The 24315-nt window shown below is 40.4% G+C and overlaps 2 protein-coding genes across 17 annotated transcripts; one reads left to right on the top strand and one right to left on the bottom strand.

Annotated features, from left to right (window-relative positions):
* Positions 1-948: 948 nt before the first annotated feature.
* RMI1 (RecQ mediated genome instability 1) lies at positions 949-4545 on the bottom strand. Of its 4 annotated transcripts, none has more exons than XM_040542351.1 (2): positions 4417-4545; positions 949-3697 (listed from the first exon to the last, which is right to left on the bottom strand). In XM_040542351.1, the coding sequence occupies exon 2, from the start codon at positions 3667-3669 to the stop codon at positions 1810-1812; it is 1860 nt and encodes a 619-aa protein (XP_040398285.1). In that variant the 5' UTR covers positions 3670-3697; positions 4417-4545; the 3' UTR covers positions 949-1809. The 4 variants fall into 4 exon arrangements, with proteins under 4 accessions (XP_040398285.1, XP_040398284.1, XP_040398283.1 ...); XM_040542350.1 differs by having other exon boundaries at positions 4437-4540; XM_040542349.1 differs by lacking the exon at positions 4417-4545 and adding an exon at positions 4230-4397.
* HNRNPK (heterogeneous nuclear ribonucleoprotein K) lies at positions 4436-24266 on the top strand. 13 transcript variants are annotated; one of them, XM_040542365.1, is made up of 16 exons: positions 4436-4544; positions 6622-6700; positions 6806-6885; positions 7596-7693; positions 9070-9126; positions 10639-10682; positions 11607-11679; positions 12252-12365; positions 13383-13511; positions 13994-14301; positions 14649-14703; positions 18926-18976; positions 22277-22298; positions 22376-22458; positions 22789-22958; positions 23807-24266. In XM_040542365.1, exons 3-16 carry the CDS (start codon positions 6837-6839, stop codon positions 23835-23837), a joined length of 1284 nt encoding a protein of 427 aa, XP_040398299.1. In that variant the 5' UTR covers positions 4436-4544; positions 6622-6700; positions 6806-6836; the 3' UTR covers positions 23838-24266. The 13 variants fall into 13 exon arrangements, with proteins under 13 accessions (XP_040398299.1, XP_040398296.1, XP_040398291.1 ...); XM_040542362.1 differs by having other exon boundaries at positions 23746-24266; XM_040542357.1 differs by having other exon boundaries at positions 12237-12365; positions 23746-24266.
* The last annotated feature ends 49 nt before the right edge of the window (positions 24267-24315 follow it).

Raw genomic sequence — 24315 nt, 5'->3', positions numbered from 1 at the left:
CAAGTAAAATAAAGTCCACAGACTATTTGTTTCGCTCAAACTTTAAGGACTCCTCTTCTTTCTCATGGCAAAATCAATACATAAAATGAAATGAAGCAGTTTCTACAACACAAAGAAATGTAAAAGGTTTCCATAAAACTGCACTAGAAGATTACAGTCAGCTGTTTTACCTTTCAAGGGGTTAACATGAGATGAAGGTTGGTCAGTTCCCTGTTAAGAAGCAAGTATTTCTGAAACAATCAAAGTCCCAGCAACATAGGTTCCACACAGCCAAAAGTTTTTGCTGTTATAGTTCTAAGTGACGCACAATTCCCAGCAGACTCAGGAAATAAAACCAAGCGACTCTCAGCATTGTGGTTTGCCCAGGTTCTCTTCAGAGGGGAGCGGGAAAGGGGAGGAGAGGAAGGAAAGGAACACAGGAATTCATAAATTTCTAAGCTGTTGGAAACAAAACCCAAGAACGCTCATGCCTTACAAAGCTTTCCCTTCCTCCACCCCCCTCCATTTTTACTTTACTTAGCAAATTATCACTACTTTTCCTTAGGTCACACAGAGTCCCAAAGGAAGCCTCTCCACTGGGGACAAAGCAGGGAGGCAATACTGACGATCTCACAGCAATTCCCAGTGGTCTAGCAGACATTGTTTAGATAAAGAAAATGCCACAAAAAAAAATGGAAAAAAAAAATAATGACAATCCAAATGAAAACTTCCTCTCCTGACTACTGCTTTTACATTCTTTGCAAACACGCTCAATCAAGACTGCACAGACTTCTGCTGTCATCGGTCCCCAACTCCTGACAGAATTTAGAATTCTACTAATTTCAAAGAAAATCTTCAAATTGAAGAGCAAGGAAAAGGATGAGAAGAAGAAAAGGAAATAACAACAACAAAAAAACAAAACAAAAAACATTTCTGAGACTCTATACACTGAACAAGACACATTTTTCTTTGAAAATGACTTTAATATGTTTACTTTTATACATTCTAAAAGCAAAAATTAAAAAAAAAATTAAGGCCAACATTAAGTACACAACAGATTTGTAGCACAAATATTTTAACTACTCTGTGGAGAGACTAGATTAGCAATAACTTTAAGAGCTAACGAATAAGGCTCAAAATTAGAATCATTAATTAACAAGCCAAAAATCTATTATAATAAAATTTCTCCATTTATTAACAGATAAGAACGATTGTAACGAAAGATTTAAACATATTTGGTGAAGTTTTTGTTTTGCCCTTTTTTGTTTTTAAAGTACACAGCTTTTAATCCCATTTGTGTTTGCTTTTTAATACATGAGTATTTGGAAGAAATACTTTTTGCTTTTCTACACTTCAGGTTCCTGCACGCTCTGTATCAAGTTGGCATAGTCAGACGTACTCACATCTAAACAATAATTCTTTGTTTAAATTTACTCAACTGCTTTCCTCCTACAGCTACCCTTAAAAAAATCAGGTAAGTAACCTTTTTCAAAAATTGCAAGAAAGAGCTGGTTTGTTATTTATTATTCACTTCCTGACAGTCTGCTCCTCCAGATCACCAGTTAAGGACGCATAAGATTTTGCTGAATGAAAATGATGCATGAACATTTTAAATCAAGCTGGAACTATTTGAAAATTAATTTCAATACTACCATCCTAAGAAACAAGCTGCTAAATTCCTCCCCCTCAAGTCGTCTCCTCCTCCAATAGTGGAAATAGTTTTTCCACTATTTTTCCTGAAAAAAGGCATACTACTTAGCCTTAAAATTTAACTTTCAACAGTCCCTTGGGGAAAATACTTACATCTAGTGTGTGCAAACTTGCAGACTATTATTTATTTAAACGTATTTTCAATTGTTCTAGATGCCTTGTATCAACATCCTGTAGAATTATGACAGTGGCTTTAGACTGAAATGGATTAAACTCTATAGTCATCAAACAACAGAGATCTATCAGTCGTTTTTGACATTTCTCTAAACCATCCTTAATTTTCCCACGTAAAGCTGGATCTTTTCTCAACATATTCACTTCAAGCACTGACAATCCTATCAAACTTGTTAGAATATCATCAGCAAAATTTACTTCAAGATACGCTGAACCATCAGAAATTTTTGCCTTTATATCCCAGGACCCATTACTGCTCCTGAGGTTTCCAGTGAGAGTTACAATAAAACACTTAACTTTCACAATTGTGACAGCTTCTGGTTTCTTTGCAAGGAGAATGGAAAGGTATGTGAAAGGTGGAGAATCTAAATCAAGGTCACAAGCCTCTACTGCTCTGCAAGGAACGGTCTGCATATCATGCTTTGGCTGATCTGCTTCTGGATCAGTTTTTGAGAAAGATACAGGATCACTGTGTAACTGCCTGCTGTCAGAAGCATGATGTGATTTACATCTGCTCTCATCTAAGTCTTTATCATTCTGCCTTTCTTCATGAGAATTTCCCAAAGAAAAAAACGCAGAGCTGCAGGCCTGATGTACACTGTTATGCTGTGAAAAGCCATTCATACTATTGCCATCTCCAGCAGGTACTGTTCTTCCAAAAGTCTTTTGCTTGCTGGTAGCTTCTACAGGCTTCTCTCTTTCATGCCCTTCATCTCTTCCAGAAGTGCCATTTAAAGATGAATCGCTGGAGTTTCTATATGTATGTGGAATCCTCTCAGTCGTTAAATCAATGCTTCTGTTTGTGACCACTGCTGGCACTTCTTCCAGCTCTCTTTGGATCTCTTCTTCCAGAAGAATGTCATCTTCCAAAGGAAAATCATTTAACTCCACAGGAGTTTGTTCACGTGAATGAGAGCCTACTGACACCTGTTGCAACGTATTTTCGTTGCGTGCAGGGAGTGAACCTGAGGCTGTATTAAAATTGTTGCTTCTACTCCAGTATCCACTTTCTGAAGACGTTTCATTGTTTAAAATAACTCCATTATTTTCATCAAGACTGGCTAAGAGCTCTTCATCTGAAGGGCCTAGAGTTTGTTCTAACTCATCCATAGGACTGAGAACAATTTGTTCATGACCAGGTTGTCCAACAGAATTAGGGTTCTCAGCTTCTCCAATTAGTCTAGCAAGGACTCTTTCCTGGGAATACTCCTCCAGAAGAGCATCCACTTCACCCCCTAACAGTTTCACATTTTCTGGTTTAAGCAAAAGGACTCCAAGACGATACGCAACACTACCGTGTAAAGTGATTTTTGTTCCTGGAGGAAGATCACTATGGAGGACCGGCACCGGTTGGTACTCCATGCCCTGAATTTGATGGATCCCATCAGTTAGCTGCAGCATCAGCATTCGAGTAGGCTTTGCCTCCCAGGGCTTCGGGAATGCCTGAGTATTGGCTGTTACTTCTTCGTTCACAGTACTTTTCCCTCTTATCTTCTGCAACTGGGAATACGCTGGCTGGCTAACATCAACCAGTGAATCGATCTGTATGGAGTAAAAGCCAGACAGCTCTCCTTTGGGAGCATCCAAGATGCAATCAGGCAAAATCGGATATTCTAAATCTCTTAGATCCGTAAGAAGCCATTGCTCAAATACCTGCTTGTTAATCTGAGCTTGACTTAAGTTACTACCACTGTTTTCTTCCTGGATCCAATTAATACACGCTTCCAACCATGCCAAAGGAACCTTAACGTGCCACGTGGATGAAAGCCAAGTTTCCACTCTTGCTGCAGTGTTAAATGTAGACATTTTCTTTTAAGCTAGAAGAGTGAAGTCCCTAGAAAAAAAACAAACAGAAAGACATGTTTACTCTCTGTAAGTAGCTGAATTTATGATAGGGCTCTCACTTGTACAATACAGCAATTTGCCCTTGATTCAAAGTTCAAATATTCTAAGAGTGGTAACATAGATGAGATTTAAAATAGATACTCTTCTGTGGATACTAAATATAAACACGTATTTCCAATACTTGAAGAAGTAAGCTTCAATTGGCATAAACAGTCTATGAGAGTATGAGGTAAGCATCACAGAGCATCAGGAAAGCATCAAGATCTCTACAGCCAACCCCTCTTGCTGATTTCTGCTTTCTTGTTGATTTAATTACAAGCACACAACTGAGGCCCTTCTGGTGCAGACAGGCAGGCCAGACCGAATGAATCTGAAAGACGACTCCTGGTCATTTAATAACCAGAACTATGCACAAACACGGCTTTTTCCCTGTTTGCTTGTTTTATTCTGGGCGCTGCTGCTAACATCCAACTGACCTGAGCAGTTCCCAACAGAAGCCGCCCCCCTCCCCCCCCACTCACCGCGGCCCCGGGCCCGACGCCGGTTGCTGACGGGAGGGGTTGGGGGGGGGGGGGGGCGGGGGTTGCAGCCCCGAAATGCCCGCGCACGCCGCCAGCCAATGGCGGCCTCGCGCGGTTTCACGTCTCGCGAGAGCATCGCCCCCCCCCCTTCCTCCTCCTCCTGCCCCCCCCCCCCCCCCCGCCCAACCGGAGCTGGGCAGCGGGCACCGGGCGGGGTTTTCGCAGACGCCATTTTCTCTCCCCGCGACCGCGGCCCACTCGCGCTTCCCTTCGTCGCCTCCCGCCGCCGCCTCCGTCGCGGCCGCCGCCCGGCAGGTGAGGGGAGCGGCGGGGCGGCGCGGGGCCGTGCGGAGCGGCGCGGGGCGGCGAGCGCTGCCCTGCTGTCGGTGCCGGGGCCTGCCTCGCCGCGGGCCCGCACGGAGGGCGGGGCGAAGCGGGGCCGTCCTTCCCCTCGGCGCTGACGGGCAGCCGTCTCAGCCAATGGGGCGGCGGCGGGGGGGCGCGGCGGGGCCAATGGGGCGGCGGCGCTGTCGGCGGTGCGCGTTGGCGGCGGCGGGGGCTGCTCCCCTTTCTCTCCCGTGCGCGGCGGGGCCGGCGGCGGCCGCAGGTAACGGGGGAGGGGGGAGGAGGCGGAGGAAGGGGGCTGAGGCGGTTGGGCCGGGGGCACAGCGCCGCGAGGGCCCCGCCGGAGGAGAGCGGGGTCACCCCGCCGCCCCCCCACTTCCCCCCCCTCCGATAACTCCGTGACGGGGCCTGTGGCTGAGGGAAGGCCGTTGAGGGACGGTTGGGTGCGGCCCGTGCCCGTGCTGCCGGCGGCGGTGCCCCCACCCCGCCCCGGTGCGGGTCTGCGCCGCCGGGCGCCTTCTTTTGTGCGGCCCTGGGCGGGGGGGGGAGGCGGAGGTGGGGGTGAGTCTCCTTGTGACCGCGTGGTGCTGTCGGCTTTTCCGCTCCCGGCTCCGCCTAGCAGCGGGCAGGCGCCATTGCAGCCGCCGCCGCCGCCGCCATTTCTGCTGGTCCCCGCCGCCGGGGAGGGGAAGGGAAGGGGAAGGAGGAGAAGGGGAGGGAGGGGAGGGGAGGCCGGGGCTGCGGGGTTATGTAACGCCGCCTCCGCCCCGCCCGCCGCCCCGACCGGCGGGGAGAGGGAGAGCGAGGGGAGCGGACGGGCTGGGGCTCGGTGCCGCCGTGCCTCGGCGCTCTGCCCTGTCGGTGTTTAAATATATAAAAAAAAAAAAAACACAACATCGGGTTCGGCGGGCTAATCCCGCAAAGTCGATTTGCAGAGCACAGTGAGTGAGAACACCTTCAATGCACGTGACTGGGGGACACACGGTTAGGAGGGGATAAGCACGCAGGACCAGAAAAGATTAAGCCCTGTGCCGGTGTGTTACGTCTCGTTCCATTCCGCACAGCCCTCAAATCGCTGGGATGGTCAGAAGTAAAATAACCAAGGTCCAAAACGGCTATTTGAACCTTGTAAAAATCCCTCTTCACTCGTATTAGTGTTTTGGCAACGCGTGGTTGAGGCTCTGTTAAGCATGCACGGAAAGGCCGGCGTGTTCTGTGAAGGCAGTTGCTCAGCAGCGGCTGGCTGTGGTAGGCTGAATGCCTCTCAGCAGTGCCTGTTAGCCTGCACAAACGAGGTAACTATAACAAATGAACAACTAGCTGAGAGTGTGTTTAAAAAGTTCAGTCTGTCTCACTTTTCTGCTTCATGGAAACCAGAGTGAGCGTCGACTGTTTCTTGAGGAAATTGAAATTAAACAATAAAATACTGTTTGAGATACAGGTTTGTTCCGCAGTGCTGTAGTAGAGTTGCGTTTTTGGAGACAATAAACTGTAAAATAATCTGTTCTGTCTGGGCTTTTAATGTAACTTAGAAGTGTTCCCAGATGGACTAAACAAAAGAAGGTATGCTGAAAAGCCAATTAGTACATTGATAACAGGATTGATCAAATAAAAAAGGTTAAATAAAAGTAATGCTGACAGTTATCAGAGAACTTTTTTTAATTGGAAATTGTTTAGAACTAACATCAGGAACAGATTTTTACACAGCATCCTTTTAAAAATTGAATTCTAGACGTGTAATATAGCATGTTGAAAATAGAGGAACCGTGTTGTTCTAAGTATCCGAAAATCTTTGTTAGTAAACGAAATTACTTAAAACTAGCAAATGACTGAAAACTGCCTTAATTCAGGCTGTAATTGATTATCTGTAAATTTACACGCTTGTATAATATTTCCTCTTAGTGGAGTGTTTGGCCTTGGTACGTGTTCTCATTTATTAAGAAAAGCTCTGCAATGAAACTCAGGTCAAACCCCTGTTTTTCTGTCTGTAGCGAGAATCATAGCTGTAAGTGAGCAGAGACACAACTGATCTATGCTGTTTTCATAGGCTCGTGAAGCAATAGGCTGTTGGATTTTGATCCCGCCCAGAATACTTGAGTTTTTCTCCGCAAGGATATATAACAGCGGTAAGTTCCAGAGGCAAGCATTTCGTTTCGCTTTTTCTCTTTAGTAAAATGGGCAATTTGCCTTTTCACAAAATAGGTATGCTAGCTCTAATATTCTTCCAACAGGTTTTGTCTGCCCACCTAGGAAAAAGAGGTAATGGAGACTGAACAACAGGAGGAGACCTTTACCAACACAGAGACAAATGGTAAATTTTTTAAAGGACTATTTCTTTCTAAAAAGAACCCTTCAAAATATTTTTTAAAATATTTTTTTAATGCTTTAATTGTATGAAATATGCTTTTCTTGGCATTAGTTTTGCATTCTGTATTAAATGTATTCATATTTGATTAGCATGTGTTGCGTGCTTTTGAAGCATGAAAACATAATTTTTCTGTGAACGTGTTTTAGAGAGAGCATAAGTAGCTGTGAGTGTGTAGAAATACTATTAGGCATATTTTTAAACTGTGTTTATCCTAGGAAGTTAGGGTGTTAGTGTTGAGTTGGTTTGTGACAGTTTTTCCAAACAGGTTTTGAAACACTGCTTTCCTGTTATTTCACCGTTATTTTGGTGTTGGACAAACTACCTTTGAACTTTTTGGTTGAAAGATTTTTTTCCAATTACTTTTTTTTTTTAAAAAAAAAAAAGTGGATGGTGCTGCACTGTTTTAAACAGCGTGTTGTGAAGATATGACTAAGTGAGTTAGATGTCAATAACTAATGTAGGTATGCAGGTTCATAAAGTAAAAACCTGTTTCCCTGTGTGGATACTTAAAGTAGACATCAGAAATTAATGCTGAGCTAACTGGAAAGAGTATGCTAGGAATACGGAGCATAAACATGACATCCGTTCCATTTTGTCGTGACTTAGAAAGTTAAATAAATGTTTGTGTTTCCCCCCTATGGACCTCTCTACAGGCAAACGTCCTGCAGAAGATATGGAGGAAGAACAGGCCTTCAAAAGATCTCGGAATACAGACGAGATGGTTGAATTGCGCATCCTGCTTCAGAGCAAAGTATGCTTTTTATTATCGCTCTGTTGTTGCTTATTGCGTTGCTAAAGTCAGTGGTGACAAAATGTATGGTGGGATATATTTTCAGAAAGAACATTGATACTAAATGTAAGTAGGAAAATTTTCCATTGTGCACGAGTAGTAGTAGAATAGTATCGTGATAGAATTTGCTTCAGTGATCTTCTAAAGGTAAGTCATTGAGGATCTGCAGATTTATTTTTAAGGGCTCTTCTTTCTGAAAAAATAAAATAGCAGAAATGAACATCTGTTTTTCTTACGTTTAAGTGGGAGGTTGTTATTTCAAGGGGGGTGATTGTGAAAGGAAACGGTTTAAAGAAATGATCAGCTAGTGATTATTAAGTACAGTAGGTAAGATGAGAACTTGTCTGGGATCTTCGTAACTTTTCCGTGACCAATTTCCTAAATCTATTCAAATGCACAGACAGGAAGAAATGTGGGAGTAATGCTGCAGGGATAGCAATAGTTTCATTAGCTAGTGTGAACTGTTATGGTAAAGTTGCCAAGTATGAATTTTGTCTACTGTTTACATTTATTAAACGTAATTTATGTTGTTTGAAGTATCTCACTGTTTTGTGTTGGCATGGGGGAATATTATCTTAACTCTGTGTGGCATTTCTGACCAATAGTCAAGTTGCGTGGAAACATTTGCGTGCTGTTAGCCTCAGGTATGAACCATTTAATAAAAGCCATACTTTCTGCATGTAGTCCTTGAAATAACCTGGTAAAAATGCGGTTTTGCAATTACTCTTTTTTAATACCTGCTAGTTTATTCCCGATGCTTTTTTAGAAACCTAAATTTAGACAAAGGAGATGTTAACAGTCACCTTTCCAAATGTACTAATCTGAAAAGTTAGTTGTCTTACATGGGTATAAACAAAAGTAGCCCCTGAAGTTGTCAAGAAACACTTGCAGTGGAAAATTGACCAAACATAACACTTCAAAAGAAAATAATAAATTAGGGAAATCACTGACGTTCATAACATTCATGGAATTCCTTTTTTTTTTTTTTTCAAGTCAATGGTCTCAACTATGAGACTGTTCTAACATGGGTGGAATTGTCTAGAAACTTGAATTTGGAATTGAAATAATACTATACTAGTTGCAAAACTGAATGTTCTTCTAGCTAAGTGCAGTGGTAAGAGCCGTTGGTCTTTTTTTTCTTATGGACAGGCTTTATCAATTTGTTCGTATTTGATTTGAAGCTTTCAAAAGAAGAACAAGTACCTGCCTGCTCTCTCCCTTCCCCTCCCCTCCCCAGCTGACAGGGTAGGGTAGGGTAGTACAAAAATAGATGTATCATTCTTATTCTGGATACAGTCTGTGTTGGCCAAATGTAACTTCTGAAAACTCTTTTCCAGAACGCTGGAGCAGTGATTGGAAAAGGTGGCAAAAATATTAAGGCACTTCGTACAGACGTGAGTATATATGAGTTTGAACTAATTTAACACCAATTCTTTCAGAGCACTACATCGAAAGCTTGCTTGCGTGCAGTTTTAGAAATGGGACAATTCAACTCTAGACATCAATATTCTAGTTACAAGCCATTTGTAATACTTGTTAGAGTAGGTAACTTAGTTCTTCAGTTTGTACTGTAATTACAGCCCAGCTTGACTCCTGTGGGAGGAGAAGTTTACATTAAACCTCTTCTCTTTTGAATAGGATTCCACTAAATTACACACTTCAAATTACTTAACATCCTAATGAGAAATATTGACAAAGCTTGATACCCTTAATTGTACCATTTCCCATATGTGTGAATCAATTATAGTGCTACTGAAACCATTGCAGGTGGCTGGCTTAACCCAGTGATAGAGGAATTCTTCAACTTCCTTTAAAAAAAAACCAACCACCCCCCCCACCCCACCCCACCCCCAAAATGGCCCATCTGTTCCTTAACAGCTTGCACATCAAACACAAAAGCATTAATGTTAAATTTGCTTGATTAGAGTATAGGTATAGAACAGCAAAGAAACATTTCATTCTGTTACTTGGAAGCATTTTTAAACAGTCATGACTTATATGCCTATTCGCATATTAGAGTGGGTTGACTCTTGTGATTAGACACATGTTCTACGTTAATGTTATGTATTTATAAAACTTGGCAACGCTTCTTAAATTCTGTTTGTTTACACTCTTGCACTTAACATCAGCTACAATTTCAACAATTTTTTTCAAGCAGTACTCTGTTCAACACAATATTTGGTAGTATGTCATTGCAAATCAGTTCCAACTTAAGGTCATAAACTACAGCAACTTCCTAGAACTGAGGTTGAAGCTGAAATGGTCAGGAATCATACATACGCTCTCTTTGGCAGCTAATGGTTTTTTCTTTTTCGTTGTTTTCCTTCTTTTTTTTTTAAAAAGTAAATCAATACATCCACCTAAGTCCAGATAATTTAGTATGGTCTGGAAAACTGAACTTTCCCAATTTGCCCGAGGATTCAGTAGTATCAGTCTCGACAGGTTTTGTGTCTACCCTCATGAGCCAGCCTGCTTACTGAAACATCATACGATAACAGTAAAAAGTAGTTCAGTCAGATCAAGTGACTCATTTTTAAGGTCCATACTGTTAAGCCACAGTCGATGTAGCAATCCGTTATTGTGTTAGTCTTCAGAACAACTTAAGCTTGTTTCATTAATTGAGAGTAATGAGTATAGTTTGTATTAAATTAAAATTTATTGCTTTTCCCCCTTTTCCCTCTCCTTGTTTTTTTGGCCATATATCTCCGTTGCCCATGTACTGGATCGACTTGCCCCTGCGTTGCCCACCATGACGTTGGCCCATCCGCCCCTGAACGCCCATGTGAAAACCCTGGTTGGCTATGCCCAAAAATGTGCTCGTTGCCAAACGGGTACCATACTTGACAACTTCCGATTGAATACCCATGCCCAATGCCAACATCCACGAACGCCAATGACCAATGCAGTACAATGCCAGTGTTTCAGTCCCAGACAGCAGTGGCCCCGAGCGGTATGTCCCAACAGTTTATGCCTCACTGCCTGATTAGAAAGAGAGAAATGTATTTTATTACCTGCCTTTTATATAATTAAATAGTATCCCCTTATAGACGGTGTATTGTTTTTTTCAAGTTTTCTGTCTTATTTTCCCCATTAAGTCTTTTTGTCACTGAACTTTTACGTGAGTTGCCCACCCAAACAATCCACTAATTTTATTTCAATGGAAGGAGCACAGCTTCAAGTGTTGCATATTCGCTGCATTGTAAATCAGATTGTTTCAAAGTAGTCTCTCGCTCTGTCTTTGTGGCCCACCTTGCTCCCTCAACATTGCCTGTTCATAATTATTTCTGATGAAATGCTAACTCTGGTTCACTTTCCTTCACTTTTCATTTGTGTTGTCTTTTTTTTTGTCTTGCATTTGTATTTGTTTTCTTGCAGAGCCCATTAGTAATCTAATTTCTAACTGGTCTCATAACCTTACTCCAGATACAGTGTTCACCACTTGCATATCCCCACTTTTACTACGAGAAGGTGTGCCAGTTTTACCAATGTAATAGTGAGGGTATCCTAAATTAGTGGTGGCGGGGAACATGAATATTCACTTCTACTTTCAGTTCTGCGTCAATTTCTTGCCCACTTAATCTAAGCCCTTCCAAAAGTCCTCTCTTTCTCTCTTTCTCTCTCTCTTTCTCTCTCTTTCTCTGCAAGACCTACCAAGTCTTAAATGTATCAACCATACATTTTGGGCATAAACAAAGAAAGATGCATGTGTTCTAAATTCAGTAAACAGGTTTACTTTAAATGGGGAGTATTAACTGTAAGTTCCTCTGTGTAGTAAATCTTGTTAGAATATTGTGTATGAGTATGAATACAAAATTTACTTTTACTTTTTCTTTTCCACCATCTCCGTATTGTCTGGCACTGTGGCTTCTGACAGCATCTTGAGTATAAGTGCAGATATAGAGACAATTGGAGAAATCTTGAAGAAGATTATCCCTACTTTAGAAGAGGTATGTATCTAAACATGTTTCTTCCTTAGAGGTATGAGGCTAGCTTTTAAAATGATCATTCTAGATGGTTTGCTGCTTACTTTAATACATGAAATTAGAAAATAAACAACACAACCCTTTTAAACAAGGGGTGTGACAGTATGATCCTCTAACTACATGATGGTGTCTTTTTCGGTAGAGGACAGAGAGGGTCTTTAATTACTAAATGAATATTTAGAACAGCCTTCCCCTCCCCCTGGCTTTTTGAGCGCTTGCCTACTGATAGGTTTAGTTTGAAGTTAGCTCTGTGGTAATCTGTATCCTGCCTTGGTTTTGAAAGCACAAGAGGGTCTGGTATCTTCCTAAATGTGTATAGAAAGTTGTGCAGTGTAATAAAAGTAAGGAAAACTGATTTGACATCAGTTCATGTTCAGGCGAGGTGCTAGTCTGTCAAGGGAAATACATAATCAATAAATTAAGTTATACCACCATGTATGGTGGGGAAAAAAAATCCTGAACAAAACCCAAAATTATTATGTTAATTTATCGAGGCTAACATTTTTATTCTTTTTCTTTATGCATCTTTCATGCAGTATCAACACTACAAAGGCAGCGACTTCGACTGCGAATTAAGACTTCTTATTCACCAAAGTCTGGCAGGAGGAATTATTGGCGTCAAGGGTGCTAAAATCAAAGAACTCAGAGAGGTACTGTTTTCTGTTCTTCTTGATTCAAATTCTGTTCTGTAAATAGCTTAGTGGTTTGTGTTCATAAAGAGCAAGTGTAAGTATTTTTTGTGCAGTAATTCCTTTTGAACATACTGCATATGTGATTTCTGTGTTCTGAGATGAATCTGAGTTGAAACTTCAATACAAACCTTCAGAAATAAAGAGGTGGTTAGTAATAGAGCTTAAACTTTCTTTTCAAGCTTTTAAGCAGTGTTAGTGGTGGAGTAATGTTTATAAAGGATCATTTTTTGATGAAAATGGTGCTCATCACTCCTTCTAGAAGGAACTGCTGCCTAGACCAGATTCCTTGGAGTAGCTGGATGTGAGAAACGATTTAGGTTTTTTTTTTTTCCCCACAAACTTTCATGATGGTAGTTCAGTGTATGTCTGCATATCATTCTGAAACTTGAAGACCATTGTTTTCTTTAAGTGAAGGAATGAGGTTTTCTCCTAAAGAACTAATGGTCTCTGTGAATTTAAAGACCTGTGCTCTCTGTCCTTCGGTGGCATTGTGCTAGAGGCCATTTCAGGTCAGTTCAGGTGTAAGCTGATAAACCTTTGTGTGGGCTGAGGAAGGCAAGATGGCTAGACATAATTCCAGCAACATTGCTGTCTTGCATCAAAAAAATGTTTTTCCTGTCACATGAAGGTTAATAAAACGTGAGCTTCCAGTGCATATGCGATCCTTTTCCTAGTATTTAATTGAAAAATGGCGAACATAAGACATAATGGAAAGAAGAGAAAAATTGAGCTTTTTCCTTCTTCAGACAAAAAGATATAATCACAAAGCTTTTAAAATGGGTATTCCTAAAAGCAAATTTGTTGTGGGAACTTGAAAACAAGCAAGCACTTAAAGTGATTGGGAATTCAGTTGTCTTTTTGGATCGATTTTATTTTTCTAATTAATGTGCATCTTAACCCATTTTTATTTTTGACAAGTTTATAAAGTTGTTTAATTATATTTTTTAAATCTTGGCTACTTTTTCTTTTCAACAGAACACTCAGACTACCATTAAGCTCTTCCAGGAGTGTTGTCCTCATTCAACTGACAGAGTGGTGCTTATTGGTGGAAAACCTGATAGAGTTGTTGAATGTATCAAGATTATTTTGGATCTGATCTCTGAGGTAATGTTCATTAAATTTTATTCTTTCTTTGGCATGCGTGAATGCTAAGGATCGTGTGGTTGGAACATTGCATCTTTCAGTTTCCATTTTGAGTTCAATACCTCCCACTTTTCCAGCAACAAAGTGTTGGGACTGTTACCACTTTTTGAAATTACTGCTGTTCCCTAGAATTGTGGTGCAACTTACGGGAGAGGGAAGCAATTTTTTGTACTAGTGGTCCATTAGTCATGCCTTGCCTGTCATTAAGATTCAGAAATTGAAGAGGGAGACAAATACCACTGATAAGCAACAGCAGTTTTTCTGTTGTAGCTAAGTTTCCAGGAAAACACATTATCTCCTCCTTTCTTACCAGCATTGTGAAATCAAAAATAAATTCTAAATGCATAAGTTCACTTCTATGCAAGTAATATATTTAACTAAATACGCTAATTACAGTGGTGCTAACTTGCTAACTGGGGGGTGGTGTTTTTTATTTGTTTTAGTCTCCGATCAAAGGACGGGCCCAGCCTTACGATCCCAATTTCTATGATGAAACATATGACTATGGTGGCTTCACGATGATGTTTGATGATAGACGGGGACGTCCAGTAGGCTTTCCAATGCGTGGGAGAGGAGGTTTTGATCGAATGCCTCCTGGTCGTGGTGGCCGACCTATGCCTCCATCAAGAAGAGATTATGATGATATGAGCCCTCGCAGAGGACCTCCACCACCTCCACCAGGTCGTGGTGGCAGAGGTGGCAGCAGAGCTCGTAACCTTCCTCTTCCTCCTCCTCCACCTCCTCGTGGCGGGTGAGTTGTTGCATAAAGGCATTGTACAAAACTCAAGTTGTGTACCGTCTACTGAATTGTATTCATGTTCCCAGTGTTTGTTTCACACTTCAGTGTTGGTGGTGATTATGCAAGATTGTGCGCAGATTGCTGTGGAGTATTTGGAAAAGTATTGGAATTTATTTGCTACTCTGTAGCAAACTGCCAGGACTGTGATCAGTAGTTGTGTAATGCCCTTTGTTGTTCACGACTTGGCTAAATTAGTTAGAAATAAAGGCGTGGGAGACTCATGAATGTGAAAATCTGAATTGGAATATATAAAACTAGTTTACAATGTGATTTATTTGCGGCTGCTTTTTTCATTTTAGAGATCTGATGTCTTATGACCGAAGGGGCAGACCAGGAGACCGTTACGATGGAATGGTAGGAGCTTAAAATTTGCTTTGTTGCATTTCATTAACGCACTGAATGCCTGAATATACTGTTGCTAAACACAACCACTTAAACTGGGGACATGCATAGTTCTGAAATTTTGATGTGATCAAAATGACTTCTCTATAAAAATGATCACTCCTGTGTAGGAGTGTTGGAAGGATAAAGAGTATCTGAGATGTGATCCATTTTCTTTCTTTTCCCCCCACCATCAGTGACGCAAAGTTTGACTTTGCTCTACTCTGTAAGTTTTCTTGCACTGGCTATTTTTTTTTAAGATAACGGCAGAAACAGGAGTTAGTAGGTTTCTCAGATGAAGAAAACATGTCAGAACAGTTATCTTAAATTGTTTGGTTCATAGAAGCATTCTGAATGCATATCTTGGAAAACATGGAATAACACAGAATGTAGAGTAGTACCAATGAAGAGCTCTAGGTGATCTTGGAAGATGATTGCTCTTTTAATCAATTTTTGTCTATTTTATGGTTTCTGTGGTCGCAAAAGCGGTCGTAATTCTGTATGTTACGAAGCCAGGGCCACTAATAAGTTGAATGCTAAATGAAATTAGGTACATTTAATCATGTTAATGCTAACATCTGCTTGAGGGGAGAACAAGTCTCATAACTTCTGGAAAAGGGTACCCTTCTGTGCTGTACTCTGAGCACAGCTTCCCCAGCAGTCGTGTTCAGTTGTACTAGATTCCTGGAAAGAGAATTATAGGTGTTCGTGCTAACCTTTTTGTCTAACTTTGTTGGCCACTGTTCTTGAGATGACAGATGAGATCTTAAATTTTTGTATTATTAAATGAATGAACAAAAAAGAGGAGGCATCAAATTGGGCTATCTAAATGGGCTTTACACATTTCCTCCTGGAAATAAGACTGGAAGTACATATTACAAGAACATTGGATATTCACTAGAAATGTGAAAAGGAAAGACTTGCACTTCCTGCTGCTCAATGTCCTAAAAAATTGGAAGAATTGAGAAATATGCCTCAAGTTCTTTATCAGTATTTATATGTTTGCGAGATCAGTTTTTGTGTTTTCACAGTTGCAGCTAGTAAAGTTCGTGCCAGTGCATATAAACTAAGTAAACCACCCTTGCCTGGGTATCTGGCTGAGCACAGTCCTGACCAGCTGTATTCTCAGACAGTGATGTGTTCTAGTTTTATTCCATTCCAGGTAGAATAGAAAATCTATTTGTCTGACTATTAGCAGTTTGACTGTTATTTTCTTGACATGAATGTTTACAAGTAAGTGTAATCATGTCTGCTCACTTTTTGTGTTGTAAAAAACAATTTTATTCACAGCAAAACTCCTCATAGTTTTGGCTGCTTAATGCCCAGGTATGGTAGTCTGCTTCAAGTGAGGACTGCTCCTCAACACAAATTGTGTTTAATTTCTAGTTTTCGTTAACCATAAGCATGGTATCCTACATGGCAGACAAAAAGTTTTCATGTGGGTTGTGAGGCTGGCGTTGGAAGTGTCGTGGTGGACACATAAGGTCTTCCTATGCCACCATTGGTTTCATACAAAAAACATTCTCTAGCAAAACACTGAAAGTAAACATCATTGTGAATTGTTAAGTAATGCATGGGAAAGGCTGCTTTCAGAGACCTTAAATACTATTTAGAACAGCTTCTATTTTACATAGACATTGGAGATGTTGAATTTACAGAAATCCTCATTTTGCTGGTTCTCCCAGTAAAGGAGAAAACTTGCAGTAGTGAATTAAGTCTGGATGTCGAACCGTTAATTGTATGGGATTCCTGAGATAAGACAAAATTGACAGCCTTGTAGATTCTGAGGTGCAAATAACTCATTTTTATTTTAAAATAAATGCTAATTTCCCTTGCCGATGGTAGCCTGGATTACAGTTGTAAGCTGTTGGAAGAAGTTCACTGGATTTATTACCTTTGTTCTGAAGGTTTTTCCTGAACAACAGCTCTGTGTTGTTTCTGCAACAGAAACAATACATTTCAGTCTGTAGCTACTCCGAATCAAATGCATGTAGACGGCAAAGAGTATTCTGAAAACTGGGTGGAAAAAATATTTTTACAGTATTTCTTTTTAATGTCCCCATTCACCATTGGTCTTTCAGACGTGTAACTGAACACAAACATATAGGTATGGGTGGAAAGTGAGGATGTTGTGCATTAACCCCAGTCCAGTAGGCAGTGAATCACCATACAGCCATTCACTCCCCCTTCTATGGGATGGGGAGAGAACTGAAAAGATAAAAATGTGAACTTGTGGGTTAAGATAAAGACAGGTCAACAAGTAAAGCAGAAGCTGCACATCAGGAAAGCAAAATAAGGAGTCTGTTCACTACTTCCAAATGGCAGGCAGATGTTTAGCCATTTCCAGGAAAGCAGGGCTCCATCATGCCTAATGGTTTATTGGCAAGAGAAATGTTGCAACTCCCAAAGTCCCTCCCTTTCTGTCTCCCCCGCTTTTGTTACTCAGCACAGTGTCATGTGGTATGGAATATACCACCCCTTTGGTCAGTTCAGATCAGTTGTGTCCTGGCTGTGTCCCCACTCAACTTCTCACGCACCCCCAGCTTACTCTTCAGTGGGGCAGTGTGAGAATCAGAAAAGAGTGTGACTCTGTAAGCACTGTTCGTCAATAACCAAAACACTTGAATGTTACCAGCACTATTTTCATCATAAATCCAAAGCATAGTACTATACAAGCTGCTGTGAATAAAATCAACTCCATCCCAGCCAAAACTAGTACAGAGGTGGCATTTAAACAAGCATTCAAAGCCATTTTGTTCTCTCTTTTTCCGTCACCTCTTTTTAGCTTAATTGCTAAGGTACTAAAGCTTTTTAGATAGTAAACATTTTAAAAATTGGAATTAATAAAAGAATTTAGCTGGAATATGTCTCTTAAATGTACTGTATCTTCACAAACTTACATGGAGTGCGTCTCCTTTTTTTAACGTGCTTTTGCTCCTTCAGATATTTCCTAGTTCTTGATTTTTCTTAGCGTATGTATGTACGTGTACATACATCTCTGTATAAACACTGCAGAAAAGTTTCATGCACTTAAAAATGCAAAATAATCTTCATGTTTAAGAGATGTGACATGAAGCATGGAAAATTGGTAGAGTATTTCACATCTACTTATCCAGCTAAATGCTGGAAATATTGTAAGAAAATTTCACTCTTCTATGTAACTCAAAATTGAGAGAGTGTTATGGTAACAGGTTTGACATGAATGAGGACTGCTACATCATCTTCTCATTAGGTGTAAAAATCAATAAATTACTATTTATACTAAAGTCTTTGCCTTACCCCAGTGGTGTTTCCAGTAGTTGTTCCATAGTACCAGCAGTCGTTAGCACAAATTAGTTTGTAGATTCCGTTATGTGTCTTAAGATATCCTGCACTTAGTGTTTTAGAGACTGTTTTTAGGTTGCACAGATGAACTTTATATTTCAGTGTGCTACTTACGTTCTGTGTTGTACATAATTTTTAACCCTGCAAAGGAATCTACAAACTATTTTTGTAATCATTTGCTGATTTTTCAATATTTTTTGTAGAATTCTGAAAGAACAGAAAGCCATGATCTTGTGTTTTAAAAACATAAATTTGTGATGTAGTTAGGCAGTAGTATATTGCTAGCTATATATTGCTATATGAGATACATAGAAATGAATTAATAGAACATGAAAAGCAATGTCTTTACTACTTGACCTGCTGTTGGCATCAAGGTAATCACTGATAAGTTAACCAGTTTACTCTTATTACTTAGAAGTCACATCTAATTTAGTTTTAATAAAAACTTTTTTTTAAAAAAAAAAGCACATAGGAGAAACGCAACTTTGGTATCAGAGTAACGCTTCTTGATATATAGCTTTAGCACTTTAAGATGTTCTTAAGAAAAAATCTAAAAACAAGCAAAAAAAAAAAAAGCCTATTGAAACTTTGCTGTTAGCTGTCTGGTCACAAGAGGAAAGTGTTACACCACAGAAAGAGGGAAGAAGTTAGTGTGACCAGTTACAGTTCCCTTTAATTGAAAATAAAAGGGAACAAGTCTTGTAATTGCCTTAAGCTTTTGAATCCGTGGTGTAGTATAGGTAGTTCAGGAAGATGTTTCCCTGTACCTGTTTGTAGGGTGTTTGCTTGCCAAATTACCTACAAGTCTCCATGATATGGATGGAATTTAGATTTGTTTCCTCTTTTCTTCCTATTTTGTTTTGTCTGGAAGATGATGCAGTGTCATGTGGATGCCTGTGATGACATGCAGCCACCAGAGCTGGTGAGTGTCTTCAATTTCATTTTATTTTTTTTTTCAAAATCGTTTTATTGAACTGGTTAGTTGGTAAAGGAATTTCTTGAGCTTGAATACAGTCAGTAGCAGCTTGCGTCTGTTGAAAATCCCAACACTGCTCTTCTTACTCAGAATTTATTGGCAGTTTGTCCTAACGGTTAGTCCTGTACAGGCATGTAATATTAAGAGATGTGGAAGTATGTAGCAGCACAGCCAAAAGAGAGGAACTTTTCTGTTGCATTGCTTCTTTTGTACGTCATTTTGGCATTCTAAATAGTAATGCTTTCTCCATAACTGATGCACTGTGACTGCACACATTTAGGTTATATATTTTGGTTCAACTTCATTATGTAGTGTTTTTTCATATATCAAACGGAATATTTAAAGTAGCCTTTTACTTAACCTTGTGAATAAACTGCCAGGCTTTATCATCTTTGTATTTGAGAATATTCCATTTGATTGGAAGGGACAGGTTTAAAGAATGGAAGTTCCAGCAGGGTTCAAGTGTTTATGCTGTCAAGTTGTCAGAAGTACTGCCACATACTAAACATCAGTTCTTAGCTCACATAAACACTACATCTGTAATTACTTATCTGCTGTCAAATTCATGTGCTGTCCTGTAGTTTCAGGAGGAGAAGCAGAAATGGTAAAGGAAAGGAGTATAGTTCAGCTGAAAAAAGTGATTCTGTCATAAATATCAGCAGTATGCTGGTTAGCTTCTAAAGTCTTAAGAGTGTCCCTTATTCTCTTGTATTTTGCACTTTACTACAAACTCTGTTTTGCTCAATTACAATATGTAATTCTAAGCAATATGATTACACACAGTGGGTTAGTTGAGAGACAGGCAAGGAAAGGCTGAGAGAGCTGGGACTGTTAAGCCTGGAGAAGAGAAGGCTCAGGAGATCTCGTCAATGTATGACATCAGTGTACCTGAAGAGAGGTTTGACAGAGGATGGAGCCAGGCTCTTTCCAGTTGTGCCCAGCACCAGGACAAGAGGCCGTGGGCAAAAACTGGAACACAGGAGGTGCCCTCCTGACCATGAGGAAGCACTTTCATGCAGTGCAAGTGATGGAGCACTGGCACACGTTACCCTAGAGAGGTTGTGGAGTCTTCCTCCTTGGAGATACTCAGAAGCCATCTGGGCATGGTCCTGAGCAACCTGCTATGGGTGCCCCTGCTTGAGCAGGGGGTTGGACCAGGTGGCCTCCAAGGGTCCCTTCCAACCTCAACCATTCTGTGATAAGCTTAACATTTTGGTCCAAGTAACTTCCATTTTGATGATCCAAAAAGGTAGCAGGTAAAAATAGTTTTTTTTGGAAACATTGTTGCATTACAACTTCTGTAAACTGGTAGTTGCAATGGGTTGACCCTAGCTGACTGCCAGACTCGCCAAGCTGTGCTCTCACTCTCCCTCCTTAAAAAGAGAGGGAGAAAATGAGGTGAAAAAACTCACAAGAAGAGATAAAGACAGGGAGATGGCTTACCAGTTACTGTCATCCGATTTGGGGAAGATTAATTTATTGCCACTTAAAAACTGCGTAGCATGGTGAGAAACAGACAAATACTAAACACACTTTCCTCCCCCCAGATCCTCTTTTTCCCAGTCTCAACTTCAGTCCCTCAATCCTGAGTCTTCTACCTCCTTCCCAACCCAAGCAGTGCAAGAAGGATGGGCCATGCTGCTCATAACAGCTCCTCTCTGCCACCCCTTCCTCCTCACACTTCTCCCTGATCCATAGTGGGGACCCTCCCTCAGGATACCATCCTTCCCCAGCTACACCAGTGCAGGTCCTTCCTACAGGCTGTGGCTCTTCACAAGCTGCTCCAGAGTGTGCCCTCTGCATGGGGTCCAGTCCTTCAGGAACAGACTGCTCCACTGTGGGTCCCTCATTTGACACAGTTCATGTCAGAAAAAACTGTCTGTCGGAGCTATTCTGTATGGTCCACAGTTCCTGCCAGGATTCTGCTCCTGTGTGGGTTCTCCATGGCCTGCAGTTTCCTTGAGGGCACATCCACTTCTTGTGACATGGGGTCCTCCGTGGGCTGCGCTGTGAATATGTTCTCTGATGTGTCATCCATGGGCAGTATGGGGGCAACATCATGCTCTTCTCCACAGGCTGCTGGGGAATCTGCTCCAGTGCCTGGAGCACCTCCTGCCCACGCTGTCCCTCCGCCATCCTTCTTCACTGGCCTTGGTGTCTGCAATATTGTTTCTCTCACATTTCTTTTCCTTACTCCTGTCTGTCACAGCTGATGGACAACATCTTTTACCCTTTCTTAAATATGGTGTCACAGAAGTGCCACAAGCTCTGCTTCTGGGTTGGTTCAGCTCTGGCCAGCAGTGGGTCTGTTTTGGAGCCAGCTGGAACTGGCTGTATCAGGCACAGGGACAACCAAGGTTTCCTCTCACAGAGGCCACCCACACAGTCCCTCTGCAGTTGAATTCCGAAGAACTATGCTTATCTATTCTGTGCTTTTATAGGAAAACAATTAAATGAATTTTTGTTAGTTCAGAAGGTACTAGGTGGAATTAAATATTTGATGTCAAGTACCAGTCTGCAAATGTTAAAAATAAGCCATGAGTGCTCGTTGCAGTGATTTGGATTTGGTACTTGGCTGTTTCAGCAGAACAGAAATAACTTGTGTCATGATTGTCTGTTTTAAGACAGAAAGGACTGTAGTTTAGTTTGAATTGAGAGACAAGTTACAGAACTACATTTAGAGCTGAGTTGTGTTTTCCTGAAGATGTAGGATGAGTGATGTAGGAGGACTGACAGTCACTGGTAAACTTTTGGTCCTCAAACTGAGGCTTTCGTCTCTCCTGAGCTACATTGGTAGTATACTACCAAAGCTGTACTAGTGTACTACCAAAGCTGTACTCAAATCTCCTGATTTGAAAGTTAGTTCAGTCATGCGTAGAAAGCATCAAGAGCTGTCTTACCAACAGCTGAATTTGTAAGATTGCTTGGTAAACTGATATAGCTAAATTGTTAGTGTCATTTTCTGTTGAACTAGAGGTTTTGACAGGCAGGTAGACTTGGCAGTGCTAGGTTAATGGCTGGACTTGATGATTATAGAGGTCTTTTTGAACCTAAATGATATTGTGAGACTTCTACCCCTTTTTGTTTCTGGTCTGCCCTCTTTTCCCTGGTATGCCTTTGGCAGTCAGGTGGTGGGTTAGGATTTCTGTGTAAAATAGACTCGACAGTTAGCAGTGTGTTACTGAAAATGAAAAGATGTTAATGAAGCATGGCTATTCACTAAAGTGCTTTTTCTTTCTGTTACAGTTTGAGGGTGGCTCTGGATATGGTAAGTTTTTATACAGAACCTTAATAAGTAATTCGTTAAGAAGTTACTGAAGAGCTTGATGCATACGTTTAAATCAGACTATTCTTATGCAGGGGGCCGTGGTTCATACGGAGATCTTGGTGGACCCATCATCACAACACAAGTAACGATTCCCAAAGATGTAAGTAAAGTTAACTTGCTTTCGATCTGTTTCTTTAAAAAAAAGCCACAGAGATGCACAGAACAATTTTATTAATAATCAATGTTGAATAATAAAAATGGTATATGTAACTTTTTTCCCTTTTTTTTTTCATATGAGCAACCACTTGTTTAATTTTATCTCACCTGCATTTCTATACTTAATATTGCAGGAAATGTTTTGAGGCTTTAAAAGAGTAAACTGCCATTGCTGCTCTTGAAGTCATGGAAGCTACTGAAATAGTGCTGGGACTTTTGTTTCTGTTTTCATAGCGAAATATCAGGAAGTGACTGCTTTTGTTTTCTCCCCTAGTTGGCAGGATCTATTATTGGAAAGGGAGGCCAGAGAATCAAACAAATACGTCATGAGTCAGGAGCTTCGATCAAAATTGATGAACCATTAGAAGGCTCAGAAGATCGGATTATAACTATTACAGGAACACAGGACCAGATACAAAATGCACAGTATTTACTGCAGAACAGGCAAGTTAAAAGCTTGATGTTGGCCTTTTTGTCGATTTTACACTGACTTTCTTCGTGGTACATTCTGAAGTTCTCTGTGATACGGTTTTTAGAAGGCAGGTTTTAAGTAACTATTTGAACCTAACCTCTCCAGTAGTAGTACTGCCATGATTCTCTTCTGTTCTCCATTCTAACTAAAATGAAGACACCCTCAAAACTAATCTTGCTGGAAGACACCTTAACCAAGCAGTCCTCTCATTTCTCTGGTGAAAACTGCTGCAAAAAAACCTACTTGTAATAAATTACATAGAGCCTGTAGAAAATGTAGAAGATTTCAGTGGATGTTGGTCTAGTTCTGTGTGGAAGACTAGTGATTTTGTTGTTTTTAGATAACTAAATTGACAACAAATCACAGTCTGCCATATGGCACAGATCATGCCTCTACAGGACAAGTTGAAATCGATTTGGTGCTGTTATGCAGCATTTCACACCTTGCTGGCATTACTTTGTCTTTTCTGCCAAATACTAACAGCTTCAGATATAACTTGCTTAGTTTTTCTTTATTAACATGTTAGGTATCATAGCAGATTTTATTGTTTAACTTGAATGTTGGCTTTAGATTACTAATATTTAAATGTGCCTAAAATATTCATATACGTATAACTTTTAGCCATTAATCTTCTATGATTATTTTTAAATTTATTACAAATTTGTAATATAATCTTTTCTAAGAATGTCATTATGAATGTTGATGCAAGATGTATGGTCAATCATTCTAATACATGCTTTTTTCTTTTTTCTTTTATAGTGTGAAGCAGTATGCAGATGTTGAAGGATTCTAATGCAAGATTATTTTTTCTTTTTTATAGTGTGAAGCAGTATTCTGGAAAGTTTTTCTAAGACTAGTGAAGAACTGAAGGAGTCCTGCAACCTTTTTTTTTTATCTGCTTCTGTTTAAAAAGCCAACATTCCTCTGCTTCATAGGTGTTCTGCATTTGAGGTGTAGTGGAATCTTTGCTGTCCACCAGATGTAATGTTTTAGTTCTTTACAAATATTTGGGGGGAGGGAAAGGGTGCGCGAGACTAACGTGAAATTTTGAAACAGCAGCAGAGAGAGTGAATTTTATTTTTGTTCATTGTTGGTGGTAAATTGTAATGTTTCTCTGTAACTATTGTGAACACCCTGCTTTTATGTACACTGTACTTTTTTGAAGGGGGCAGAATGCTGGTAGTCCACGTGTACCTGGCATCCTTTGAGAGCAGTGTGCAGAATGTAATGCTCTTTTGTAAGAAACGTTTTATGATTTTTAAATAAATTTAGTGAACCTACTCTTGGTGGTCATCTTTCTTTAGATATAAATAAGGTAATATCTAAAAT

Source organism: Cygnus olor, chromosome Z (assembly GCF_009769625.2).
Source record: "Cygnus olor isolate bCygOlo1 chromosome Z, bCygOlo1.pri.v2, whole genome shotgun sequence".
Classification (NCBI taxonomy): Eukaryota; Metazoa; Chordata; class Aves; order Anseriformes; family Anatidae; genus Cygnus; species Cygnus olor.
Note: the sequence above shows the minus strand (reverse complement) of the source record. Positions and strands in the feature narration are given on the sequence as shown.

What these genes read in the sequence shown, in the direction of transcription:
- RMI1 (XM_040542351.1), bottom strand. Translation starts at nt 3,669, where the DNA reads ATGTCTACATTTAACACTGCAGCAAGAGTGGAAACTTGGCTTTCATCC.
- HNRNPK (XM_040542354.1), top strand. Translation starts at nt 6,837, where the DNA reads ATGGAGACTGAACAACAGGAGGAGACCTTTACCAACACAGAGACAAAT. An exon ending in ACATGCAGCCACCAGAGCTG is followed by an intron (nt 18,977 to 22,276) that starts GTGAGTGTCTTC and finishes TTTCTGTTACAG; the next exon opens with TTTGAGGGTGGCTCTGGATA. An exon ending in TGAGGGTGGCTCTGGATATG is followed by an intron (nt 22,299 to 22,375) that starts GTAAGTTTTTAT and finishes CGTTTAAATCAG; the next exon opens with ACTATTCTTATGCAGGGGGC.